Source organism: Typopeltis vanoorti, chromosome 13 (assembly GCF_054136105.1).
Source record: "Typopeltis vanoorti isolate ZY-2024b chromosome 13, IOZ_Tvanoo_1.0, whole genome shotgun sequence".
Taxonomy (NCBI): domain Eukaryota; kingdom Metazoa; phylum Arthropoda; class Arachnida; order Uropygi; family Thelyphonidae; genus Typopeltis; species Typopeltis vanoorti.
The window spans coordinates 117,038,475-117,051,826 of record NC_143561.1 but is presented as its reverse complement, the minus strand read 5'-3'; the positions used below and the strand labels follow the sequence as shown (position 1 = coordinate 117,051,826).

The 13,352-nt window shown below is 34.3% G+C and overlaps 1 protein-coding gene across 4 annotated transcripts in view; it reads left to right on the top strand.

Moving 5' to 3' along the window:
- Window positions 1–13,352, top strand: part of PolA1 (DNA polymerase alpha catalytic subunit) — a 561,406-nt gene that overhangs the window by 44,253 nt on the left and 503,801 nt on the right. For all 4 annotated transcript variants that reach the window (XM_090402430.1, XM_090402431.1, XM_090402428.1 and 1 more), the window contains exon 3: window positions 5,312–5,405. In XM_090402430.1, coding sequence (XP_090258556.1) covers window positions 5,312–5,405 — 94 coding nt within the window. The remainder of the gene's footprint in view (window positions 1–5,311; window positions 5,406–13,352) is intronic.

Genomic DNA, 13,352 nt, shown 5'->3' with positions numbered 1-13,352 from the left:
AACTTTTATTTGCTATAAAACTTTCTTGCATGTTCTTCTTTTCGATATGAAATTCAATTTTATCTTGCTCAAGACTAAATGGTGATCACTTCCAATTTCAAATCCTCTGTACACTCTAGTATCCTGCACCAGAGAGAAAACATTGATTAATTGATTCAGCCGGAGAGGCATGTAAGAAGGAGGTTGTCTGCAAGGATAGAAAAATCAGTACTCCATGGTGGATACAGGAAGTTAAAGAGGCAGTGAAGTAAAATAAATCATATCGAAAGTTCCTGGTGAATAAGTCAGCTTGTGCTCTTAGAGAATACAGAGACAAATGTAAGAAAGCTAAACACTGTGTAAAACTAGCTAAACAAAAATAATGGGAAGACTTTGGTAAGAACATAGGAAATAAATTTCAGGAAGGTGGTAAAATATTCTGGATGCTGATGAAAAAGCTCAAAAATTGAGGACAGAATGCTGTAGAAGGAAATTGTGAAATAGATATCCTTGATGTATTGAGTAATTATTTCAAAAAATTGCTAAATGAAACAATCAGTGACAGCATAGCAATCAAGAATACATATCCATATTTGAAGTAGAAAAAGCCATCAAAAGCCTGAAATATGGAAAGGTAGCTGAGTAGATATCTGACCAGAAATTCTTAAGTATGGAGATATAAAAGTGTTACAGTAGCTTTACTGCATAGTTCAGAAGGCCTGGACAGAGGGACAAATTCCAGATGATTGGAGTATTCACTGGTACCACCCCAAGCTCTCATAGTACCTCATATATAAAAAAGGAAATAAAACTGAATGTAAGAATTACAGAGGTATTTCCCTACTGTGTTCCTGATAAGACTTATGTAATTATATTTAAGAGGTGGTTGAGAAGTATTGTGGAAGGTAAGCTTGGTGAAGAGCAAACTGGATTCAGGCCAAATATGGGCTAGATGCCAAGAGGAAAGCTGTTTTGGTGTCAGACAAGGACATTATCCTCTCTCTTATTCATTATCTCTAAGGATAACATTATGAAAGAAAGTGGTATTAAACTTGATGTTATTGGAGAGGTTAATCTCAGCTCTTTTCTTTATGCAGATGATGTTATACTTTTAAATAAATCCAGTACGAGTCTGTAAGATTATGTGACTAAATTGAATAACTGTTGTAATAGATATGGTGTGAAGGTTAGCAATAACAAGATAATAAAAATAGGTGGAAGCATTGAAAATATCAACTGCATTGTTAATGGAGATCCTGTAGAACAAGTAAAACATTTCAGCTACCTAGGCACAATTTTTAATGAAGGTGGTAAATTAAATATGGAAATAGAAACAGAATCGATAAAGTCAGTATGATAGGAAGTCAATTAAATAAATTTATATGGAATAAGAAAGAAAATAGTTAAACTACTAAATTAGCTATATACAAGAATACAAACCAATTTTAATTTATGGATCTGAGAGCTGGGTTAGAAATAAAACACCTGACCAAAGACTATGCAAGTACAGACCACAGATATGAGATTCTTGAGAAAGATTAGGGGTATGAACAGGTGGCATCAGTGGCAATATCATATTAAAAACAAGGATATTAGGAAAGAACCTTTTCATTGTTGGCATCCAGGAATTGGCAGGAAAAAGACCCAGAGGAAGACCAAGATGTAGGTGAATTGATATAGTAAAAAGTGCCTTAGAAGATGGAAATATGAGATCTGATAATATTAGAGTCTTGATTGATAACAGATTGATTTGAAGGAAAATTGTAGGTAGGAAATAAAGTTAGAAATAAAGCAATTGATCAAAGAGTAGTGACCATAGATATGAGGGTTTTGAGAAAAATTGGTGTGGGGGGGGGTGTACCAATGACATCAATTGCAGAATCATATTAAAAATGAAGATATTAGAAAGGAACCTGACAGTTTTCAAGAATGTGCTAGCAGAGCTAACCTAAGGCGGTATTGCCACTTAAATAGAATAGGTGATGAAAGGTTAGCAAAACAGGTGTTTGATGCCACGATGGCAGGAATGAGACCCAGAGGAAGACCAATGTGTAGTTGGATTGATTCAGTATGAAATGCCAGAGAAGACAGAAATATAAGATCTCATAATGGTAGGAGTCTTGACAGATAACAGATTCATTTTGAGAAAAATTGTTGATAGGAAGTTAGTTATGATGTAAGTTTTTCATGTGAAGTACCTTAGAACCACTAAATGTTAAATATGACAATATTGGAGTGCTCACAAGTAATAGATTGATTTTGAGAAAAATTGTTGGTAGAAGATTAATAATAATAATAATAATAATAATAATAAACTTGTCCTGATATGTACCCTTGGGGGTACATATCAGGAAATTGGTGATGATAATGAAATACTTGCAAGTAATCACTATGTGCCCTTAGAGAATATATAATGTAAGAAATCTAAGTTAAGTTTAAAAGAAATAAATGCAAAATATAAATATTGTGAATACAAAGAAGAATATGAAAATACTAATATCGTGAAGATGGCAAAATGTTCTGGGTCTGATGGAAAAAAAGCTTAACTTGGCAAAGAGTACTGGAAAAGAAATTAGAAAGGATATTTTGGATATCTGGAGTAATTGCTATAAAATCTTGTGAAAAGATGAGCAGTGACAAAATAGTGATTGAAAATATTCAAGAGAAATGCACTCTCTCAGTAATATACATATCAGTAATATACATTGATACAGAAAGCCATCTAAACCTGAAAGGTAGCCTAGAATAGATGATATTTGAACAGAAGAAATACTCAAATATTTAAGTAGAAGAGTTTTGCTATTGCTACATTACATAATTCATTACACTTTGTAATAATGTCAACTTCTGGATAACTGGAATAGAATTACAAGAATTTCTCTACAAGTGTTTGTGATAAGATTTATACAAGCATACTTGAAAAGAGGATAAGAAAAAAATTGGTGAATCAAAAGCCGGTGTGCATTTCAAATTGAGGTTGTCAGAACTCTGTTAATACAGATCGTTGAGAATTCATAGGAATACCTAGTTATGCACATCTGGGGTAAAACAATGTGATATGGTGCTGAGGAAAAAACTGTCAAAATTCTACAGTGAATATATTGTAAATGAAACATGCAGAGCAGTATAATATTCTATATTTAAGTTGTAATCCAGCAGTTAGAATTGAAGGATGTTCAGGAAGATAAGTTGATGTAAAAATCAGGTGTACCTTATGTGCCATGGGGCAAAGAGTTAGTAAGTAAATAAATAAAATTGAGGTGTAAGATATGTGTATGCTACTTCTGTTTATTCATCTTTAAAGATGAAGCAAAGTAGTATTAACCTGATATCAAATCAGAAATATTAAACTTTTTTTTTACTTATTTTATTATAATGATGATGTTATGCTACTACATAAATCCATTACAAAAGTTTAGTACTCTTTAACTGACTAACTTCTGTAAGAAACAATAAAAGGATAAAAACTGTGAAAATAGACATGGACATGATAAGCATCAGCCTCATTCTCAGTGGAGAATCTGTAAGCCAAAATATTTCATTCTTTTGGTGTGAAGTATAAGAAAGGAAAATTAAATATAAAAATTGGGATAATTGCACTGGAGCATTGCTGAATAAATGTATTAGTCGTAAGGGAGATTATGTTGAAAAATAAAAATAATTTTGAAATTATAAATTTGTTGTTAGGCCAAAAACTTTTCAGACCACCCTCTTACTTATGAAGATTTTGTTCGGACTTTTCAGTTTGCTATAGTTTGTGAACTTGCTAATGTTGTTTGTTATAGTAAGAATTCTAAAATAAGCAAAGCTGGTATGGCTAGGAGTCAGTTAAATGAAGTAATATGGAATAAAAGAGAAATTAGCCAGAGTATTTGTAGTTAACCATGATAGTCATCAACCCAATTTTAACTTAGATCTGAGAACTGGGTTAGAAATGAAACACTTGAACAAAGACATTGAGTGAAAATTTTTAGACATGCAACAGAATAGCAATTATTGTTATTTTTGTCATAATTCAATTGTTAAAGTTTCACCATGTCTTTTCAGCCGTATGAAATAGTTATATAGGTGCTTTATATAGCTGAAGATAGACTATTCATGTTGCTTATGAATGTTTGCCAAATACTCCCACCCTAAGCGAATATTTTCTAGAGTATTTGAGATTTGATTGAGTCACTTCCTGTCAGTCTTTTGAAGGTGGCATTATGCCATTCTATACTAGCTGGAAATATGAAAATTTTTGTTCATATTTCTAGCTATCATTGTTTATAGCTCTGTTAGTGAAAAGAAGCCAAAATTGATTAATCCTAAATAGTTCAAATTGAAGCTCAATCTAATCATTCTAACCTTGGATCTAGTAAGGAATGAAGACAGTTTTGTAAATAGTACATGTTTAGAACAATGCATGAACATCTGCACAACAAACATTTGATCTTATTAGAATGTCTGTATAACAACAAATTAGTATTTTCTTTTATATATGAAGTACCTGAGGAGATGGCAAGCAAGATATCTTTTTAGTATCAGTGATTTATACCTCATAAGAGTACAAAAGCAACTGATGTATTTATTGTCTGCTGATATTCTTAAGAGTTTAGATAAGTGTCTAAAGCAGTTAACAGAAACATAAGTGATGTAGTAAAATATTCTTAAAACTGGAGCTTACATATTTATTAAGTACATTATTCAGTTGAACACATGATGTTTCTATTTTAAAAAATAAAATATCCTTAATTAAGAGGGAGATGTTCAATCCCGTTTTATTTTATAGCCGGTTACGAATCGCTGGTAAAATAGCCTTTCGGCTTATTATCTTTGTAATTAACAATATATATATATATATATATATATATATATATATATATATATAGTACGCCACTTCGGCAATTCGATAGTATAGGTATGTAAGTTTCTGTTCACTTTAAACCTTGATATTCCAGGTCTACCTACTCACTGATTAGACCTCAAAAAAGGTTGAAACCGGTCTGGGTAGGGACCTCTTCTCATAATGTAAAACAGTATTTTTACATCTCTTAGGAGCTGGGTTTTACATTATGAGAGAATGTTAAGGTTAGTGACGGAGCTTGCTCCACCTTTGCATGGAGTTGTCCTGGTGTTGTACTATCCAAGTGATCATTTACACTTGGTTCCGCCGATAGTTTTTTCGGCATTGAAACTCTGTGGATGTCGATGGATTTAGACCCGAGTTTCGTACCCGGCTATAAAATAAAACGGGATTGAACTTCTCCCTCTTAATTAACATATTCGCCGGTAAAATAGCCTTTCGGCTTATTATCTTTGTAAAATATCCTTAATTTTTTTGTGATTACAGTTAAAAGAAGAAAATCTTGTTTATGAAGAAGTAGAAGAAAATATATATTCACGTATTGTTCAGGAAAGACAGGCAGATGACTGGATTGTTGATGGTAGGTATAGTTTCACAGGATAATTTATGCTATGGAATGTAAGCAAGTAATGATAAAATAGTTATTAGAATAATTTTATTTTAAGCACCTCATCTGGTTTTGCTTAGTATGAAATAATTTACAGTTTACTCTTTATATTAAGAAAATAATTATTCATCTGATTTTGCTATGGTGCTCTAAATATAAGGATTTCTTTTTATTATCAATCATTTATACCTCGTAAAAGCACAAAAACAATTGATGAATTTATTAAGTCTGCTGGGTTTAGATCAGCGTCTAAAGCAGTTGACAGAAACATGGGTGATGTAGCTAAGTTTCTTTTATTAAGTCTTTCATTCCGTCCACCTCTGTCCTCTAGAACAGCCTGCCTCATGAAGTATTCCCAATTACAACTTGCAGTTCTTCAGAAATATAACATCAATAAACTTCTATCTCTGTCCTCATCTGCATCCCACACTGCACTAATGTGCATATAGGTCTCTTGACCTCTCGTGTATGGGATCAATATATATATATATACAGTTACACCCCGAGTTACGTAAGTAATGCCTTCCGTAAACCTTTACATAACTCGAATTTTACATACGTCGAATTTGTAAATTATATACATACAATAAAATGTTCAATGGCTACTCATACCTCACCCGTGATTTTGATGCTGTACAGATTTGTACGTTTCTTGAATCGTTCGAACCATCCAGCACTAGCTTTAAATGTACTCTCCACATTGGTGATGCCAGCCTGCTCTTTTAAATCCTTATATAAGGATATAGCCTTCTCCTGGGTAATCAGTAAACTTAACGGTATCTGTTTCTGTGTCAGTTCATTGATCCATTGAGACAACAATTTCTCCATCTCTGATATCAGGCCCAGCCACTTCTTGGTAATAATTGTGCCCTTCAACGTTATCACACCTTTTGTGCTTTCAGCAATGCGAACTTTATTCTTCACTATTGTATTCACTGTCGAAATAGGTCGATTTATTTCCCGAGCTACTGTTGATAGAATTTTCCCACCTTCATACATACGAATTATTTTCAACTTTTTTTCTGAAGTAATTGCAGACCTTTGTTTTTTAAATTTATTACCAGTGCATTTGCATTCCATTTTAAGGGTAAAAAGACAACAAAACCAGCAGTGATAACAAGTGACTGAGCTAACCGCACGAGGCATCTACTACTGTACTGCAATAAGGCTGTCAAAGATGCAACTGCGCAAAGCTGCAAATGTGTTCATACGCACTAGTAGATTTATTACGTAACTGCGAATTTACATAAGTCTCAAGTTACGTAATTCGGGGTGTAACTGTATATAAAAAAAGTATATAGTGGAACAGTTTAAATTGTTCTATTGAGCAGCCTCTGCAGTTAGAATGACTTTGCTAGGCTGAAGGTGTCTTTGAATTAGTCTCTTCAATTTTGCTTGTTCAGAGTGTGTGTGTGGGGGGGGGGGGGAATGAATGCTTCATTGCTATTAATTACAAAAATATACTTTCAGATTAGTAATGGCTTCTATGCAAGATTGTTTTTTCTCTGATCTTAGTGTGTACCCAAAGCATGGCCTGCTATAATGATGTAGCATTGGTATTTCTGATTGAATGGTTTCCGTCCAGAAATAAAGTCAACCATTGAAACAGTCAACAAACTCCTCTTTTTAGATTTTTTTTTAAAAATCAGTATAGATACAGTGGCATACTTCAGGATGTCGACAGAAAACCAACTTGTAGTAGATATCTAACTAACTTCCTATTTCAAATTTTTGTACACTGTTGTAACAGAAACCAGTCCATAGATATTGCTAACAACACTAGCGTAATACTTTTTTTTTATTGGTTGTATATTCTTTCCATCTATTTATGTCGAACATGGGTGTTAGTTATCACTAATATTACACTGGCCAACAAAAAAAAATTTTTTTTTTCTGCTGATTATGATCTGACACTTGTTTTTTACTAATTTGGGCGCGCTGATTTCAAATATCAAACCTGACTCTGTCACGTGAGGTTTTTCCTCTATGGCATTTTCTTTTTGCTAATTTGTAAGTTTTTGATAATTTTTAGGAGACAGTACTATTTAGAGGATCAAAAAAATCGATTTTTTAATATTATTTTCTAAAAGTATGTACTTTTAAAAATCTGTTCCTAACTTTTTATCAAGACATTCGAAAAATTCCCGAAGATATAGCCTATTATTCAAAGCAGTGTGCAGATCAGAATCGGAGCGCTCACCACTCTCGCTTGTTAGTAAACGAATAAATGCGTAAGAACCTGCAACGGCACCTACTGGCGCTTTGAATGCGAGAGAGGCCGATAACCGACCTAATACATTTAGGCGATGAAAAGTAGGCGAAGACAACTGCCTAAAACAAACGAATGCTATATGCATCATAGCAGACAAAGATCGAAATCAGTCAATTGTTAATCGATTGTGAAAGTATGATGAGCACTTATAACATTTCAATAAAGTGTCTGGTTTTTTTTGTCTTGTTAATTGCATGTTGGTCGGCAGTGAAGAAAATACATGTCTACTACTCGAAATTGTGTCAATAGTGTAGATTCCTTCTGCTACATTTGTGGCAGCTTTACTGTTCCCAGTCAAAGGACAAATATCACCGATTTCGTTAAGAAAGTGTACTTTGCATACTTTGATGTAAAAATTGCAGATCAGGACAAGTCATGGTCTCCAAATAAAGTGTGTAAGTCGTGTAGAAAATTAACGACAGTGGAGCAAGGGAAAACACCAAAAATTAGCTTTTGGCATTCCAATGATTTGGCGTGAACCGAAAAATCATGTAGATGATTGCTATTTTTGTTTAGTTTAGACTTCTGGTTATAATAAGAAGAATAAGAAAAAAATTGTGTATCCAAATCTCGACTCAGCAATTCTGCCAGTTGCTCGTTCCAATGAAATAGCCGTGCCAATTTATAAAGGACTTCCTTTACTTGAGAACGAGCATGATCGGGATATGCCAGATGTTCTTGAAGAGCAAGACCCGGATGTTGCTTTAGACAATGAAAATTTAATTTCTAGTTCTGGACTGCAACGTTTTACTCAAGCAGAATCGAATGACTTAGTAAGAGATTTGGGCCTATCATAGGAATCATCGGAATTGTTAGCTTCAAGATTAAATGAAAAAAACTTACCGGAGCAAGATACGAAGATAACTTTTTATCGTAGCAGGGAAAATAATCTTGTACAATATTTTAAACACGAGTGTGGGTTTGTTTACTGTAACAGTGTGTCAGGTTTACTAACTGAAATGAGTGTTGTACAATATCATCCAAATGAGTGGTGTTTATTTATCGACAGTTCAAGCAGAAGTCTCAAGTGTGTCTTACTACACAATGGGAATGTGTATGACTCAATTCCTATTGGCTATTCAGTCCACTTAAAGGAAACATATGAGGACATTAAAAAGGTTCTGAAGTTATTAAAATATACAGACCATAACTGGATCATCTGTGTGGATCTTAAAATGATGAACTTTTTACTTGGCTTTCGAAGAGGATATACAAAGTTTCCATGTTTTCTATGCTTCTGGGATAATTGAGCTAGAAACCAACACTGGAGTCAGAAACATTGGCCTCTTAGAATATCCGTAAATGTTGGAGAACAGAACGTTATAAATTAACCTTTAATCGACAGAGAAAAAATCATTTTTCCACCTCTACACATCAAACTAGGTCTTATGAAGCAGTATGTTAAAGCTTTAGATTTACAAGGTGACTGTTTCCAATACATATGTGAAAAATTTCCACAACTTAGTTATGAAAAAATTAAAGCCGGTGTATTTGATGGACCGCAAATTAGAACTTTAATGAGAGACCCAAATTTCATCAACTCTATGAACGAAATTGAGAAAGAGGCCTGGACTTCATTTACGATGGTTGCGAATAGTTTTCTTGGAAACAAAAAAAGCGTGCAATTACAAAGATCTAGTGGAAACAATGCTTGAAAATTTCCAGCGCCTAGGTTGCAACATGAGCATAAAGCTTCATTTCCTATACAGTCATCTTGATAGATTTCCTGAGAATTTAGGTGCTGTAAGCGATGAACAAGGTGAAAGATTTCATCGAGACTTAAAAACTATGGAAGATCGGATTCTCACATGATGGCCGACTACTGTTGGAGTATTCAAAGGGATTGCCAAAACAGAACACACAGCAGAAATTGCTACAAACAAAAATTTATTCCCTGAAACTCATGTGTAAGTAAAATTGTTATTTTTTTTATAAATATTCTTGTAATTTTTAATGAATATTGTTAAGTAGTTATGTATCTAATTATCGGCCTCTCTCGCATTCAAAGCGCCAGTACGTGGCGTTTGCAGGTTCTTACGCATTTATTCGTTTACTAAAAAGCAAGAGTGGCGAGCGCTCCGATTCTGATCTGATCTTTTTTTGATCCTCTAAATAGTAATGCCTCCTTAAAAATATCAAAAATTTACAAATTAGCAAAAAGAATATGCCATAGAGGAAAAACCTGAAGTGATAGAGAAAAATGGGTTTGATATTTGAAATCAGCGCACCCAAATTAGTAAAAAACAAGTCTCATATAAAAGTCAGCAAAAATTGTGTTGGACTGTGTTATTATTATTATTATTCATGACACCTCCAAGGAGTCCGAAGACTCATCGCTGAGGCACCCACTATACAACTGTCTCCACCACTACACCGAACCTCTACCAATCATCAACATAAACCATCAATGCCATCTACCTCCCACCACCACAACTAGTATTTTTTGTCTGTAAATTGTGTGTGTTCTGAAAGGTCGATTTGTCTGTATGCGGAGAGAAAAAACCCTGCTACCTCCATACGAGATCAACTAACTCGCCTTCGATTTAAAAATTCACATAAAGATTCCTCCCGTCACGGCGAGAATATGTTCAAGCAGATTCTTAACATTTTTATTAACTTTGCACTTTTTCTAAATTTTCTAAAAATATTCAGTATTACTTAAAAAAGCAAAGCTTTTGTTAAAAAAGCGGAGTAGTCCATTTTTTATACCAGCTATATGCTAAAAGAGATAAAAATTAAATGAAGCTTTTAATTAAAAGATAATAATTTGACATACCTGTAAAATTTTTTGAAGATGAAGGTGGTAAATAGCTTGGTACAAGACTTGATCCTAGCTGAGACAGTATATAAATAAAAGTTCTGAACATACAGTGCTGATGACAGTGTAGAAATACATATCAGATAGTGGAAAAACATGAATAAAACTGAGAATGAAAAACTCAGTATACCCAAAAGATGAATTATGCAAATTATGAATTAAAAAAACAACTAAAAATAAAGAAAAAAGGAATTTAAAAAAATCTGTAATATACGAGGTCTGACATGGAAAAAATGAAACTGTGCCTGTATCTCTTTTTATTTAACAAATTGAGAAAATCAAATACGATCTCCTTCAGAATAATTCACTTCTGAGTTGACATAAAGCTGCATATAATGCTGCCAACATTCAAAGCAATTCTGCAGATCATTTTTGAAAGGCTGTTGAGGACTATCGTTTTTGCTTTCACATCTTCTACTGACAAAAAATGGGTTCCTTTGAGCATTGACTTGATCTTTGGGAATAGGTAGAAGTTATAGGGAGCCAGGTCTGGCAAATAGGGTGGGTTCTGAAGCACAATGGTAATGTTGTGATTAAATAAAAACTGCTTCACAGACAAAGCATTGTGCGCTGGCCCGTGGTGTTGGTGCAAAATCCAACCGCTTCTCCACAATTCTGGTCGTTTCCTTCTCACACGTTCGTGCAATTATGCCAAGACCTCAAGGTCATACTGCTGACTTACTGTCTCGCCACTGGGAACTCACTCTGCCATTACACCCCGTATGTCGAAGAAAACAATCAATATGGCCTTGAATTTCGACTCATGCTTTTTTTCCATCTTGGAGATGTTGCTGTCTTCCACAGCATTGATTGTAGCTTGGTTTCCAGATCATACGTAAATATCCAAGTTTCATCACAAGTAGTTACCAAATTCAACAAATCTGGTTTATCCTTAATGCGTTGCAAAAGGTCCAAACACAGTTCCTTGTGATGTTCTTTTTGTTCATCTGACAACATTTTTGGAACCATTTTTGCACAAACCTTTTTCATGTTCAATTCTTCCGTTAAAATGCGGTGAACACTTTCCCTGTCCAAATGAACTTTCTCAGCTACAGCTCCTACAACCAACCTTCCATATTTTCGAATCACATCTCGCTTTTTTAATGTTGTCATCGGTAACTACTGTGTGGGTGGCCTGAGCAATCATCATCTTTCATGCTTTCTTTGCCTTCCGAAAATCATTTCTGCCATTCAAAAATGCATGCACGAGACATGCACTCTTCATCATAAGCCTCAGTCAATAATTGAAAAGTTTCCATTGTGGATTTCTTCAGTTTCACAAGAAACTTGATGTTAACTTGCTGTTCACTCATGCACTCCAACATTTTCCAACCCAGGGTAAGAACACGTCTATATTGGAACATGCATCCACTCGTACTGAGTAAAACGATGGAGTTGAGCCTTATCTCACAGTGACAGGTTAGAACATGTTCTATAACCATCTCTTTGTCTCTCCCTACCCACTCTCCGTACCCAAGCTATAGGGTTAGTCTCGTTTTTTTTTGTCGGACCTTGTATATGTTAAGCCAACAATATGACAGGTGCTGGCCATTTTGTTTTAAAACGTCATTAGATGTAGATAGTAGAAAACTAACTGTGCTGCACTCTGCTACATGGTTTTAATGAAACATGTATCAAGAGGAGTTTGGTTGGTTCGTGTGTATTTGGCAATTAGGCTGGTTTGAGAGAGGAGACAAATTTATTTTGTTTAATTGCCAAAGGGGGGACAGTAAATAGTGTCTTTGTAAATAAATACCCAATATGTATTTATTGCATATTGGGTGGTTCATATCACTGGAGATTCAGAACAACGTAATTTCGATCATTTTCTTGGAAATTGCTAATGTTGACCTTGATTTCAGGGGTATGTTTTGATTGTATTGCATGTGAGGATATCACACTGGTGGGATTTTTGTTATTGCTAGTATGGTTTTGTTCATGTTTTTTTGTTTGTGGTGGAAAGTTGGTAGTCTGGTATGGGACTATTACACTAATGTTCAATTAAACAAAAATTTATAACACAAATAGTACATCCAATATAACAGGTGTTGCATCCTGACTGGCAGTTAAACTTATAAACAACATTAATGCATATGAACATATTTGCCTATTGCAGTTCTCTGTTTTAGTAAATTTTGTAGTTTGTTACAGGTGGTGAAGACAATTCTATAATTTTAGTGCTTAAAATTTGTTTCATCATCAAATTCCTGACATGTACTCTCAAGGGGTGTACAGGATATGATAGTACTACATGAAAAATTTACATCATTTACTATCTACAATTTTCCTCCAAATCAGTCTGTTACTCGTCAAGACTCCAACATTATCAGATCTTATATTTCTATCGTCTAAGACACTTTGTACAGTATCAATCCATATCTTAGTCTTCCTCTGGGTCGTTTTCCTGCCAACCTGGCAGAGAACACGTGTTTTGCTAATCTTTCCTCGCCCATTCTATTTAAGTGAACATACCACCTGAGATTAGCTCTGCTAGCGCATTCCTGGATGCTGACAATGTCAAGTTCTTTCCTAATATCCTCATTTTTAATATGATACTGCCATTGATGACATCTGTTCACGCCTCTAATCTTTCTCAGGACTCTCATATCTGCGGTCTCTAGTCTTTGGTCAGGTGTTTTACTTCTGACTCTCAGATCCACACTGTCTTGTATACAGCTAATTTAGTGTTCCGACTAATTTCTCTCTTATTCCATAAGAATTATTCAGTTGACTTCCTACCATACCAGCTTGTTGATTCTGTTGTCTATTTCCATATTTAATTTACCATCTTCACTAAAAATCGTGCCTAAGTAGCTGAAATGTTTTACTT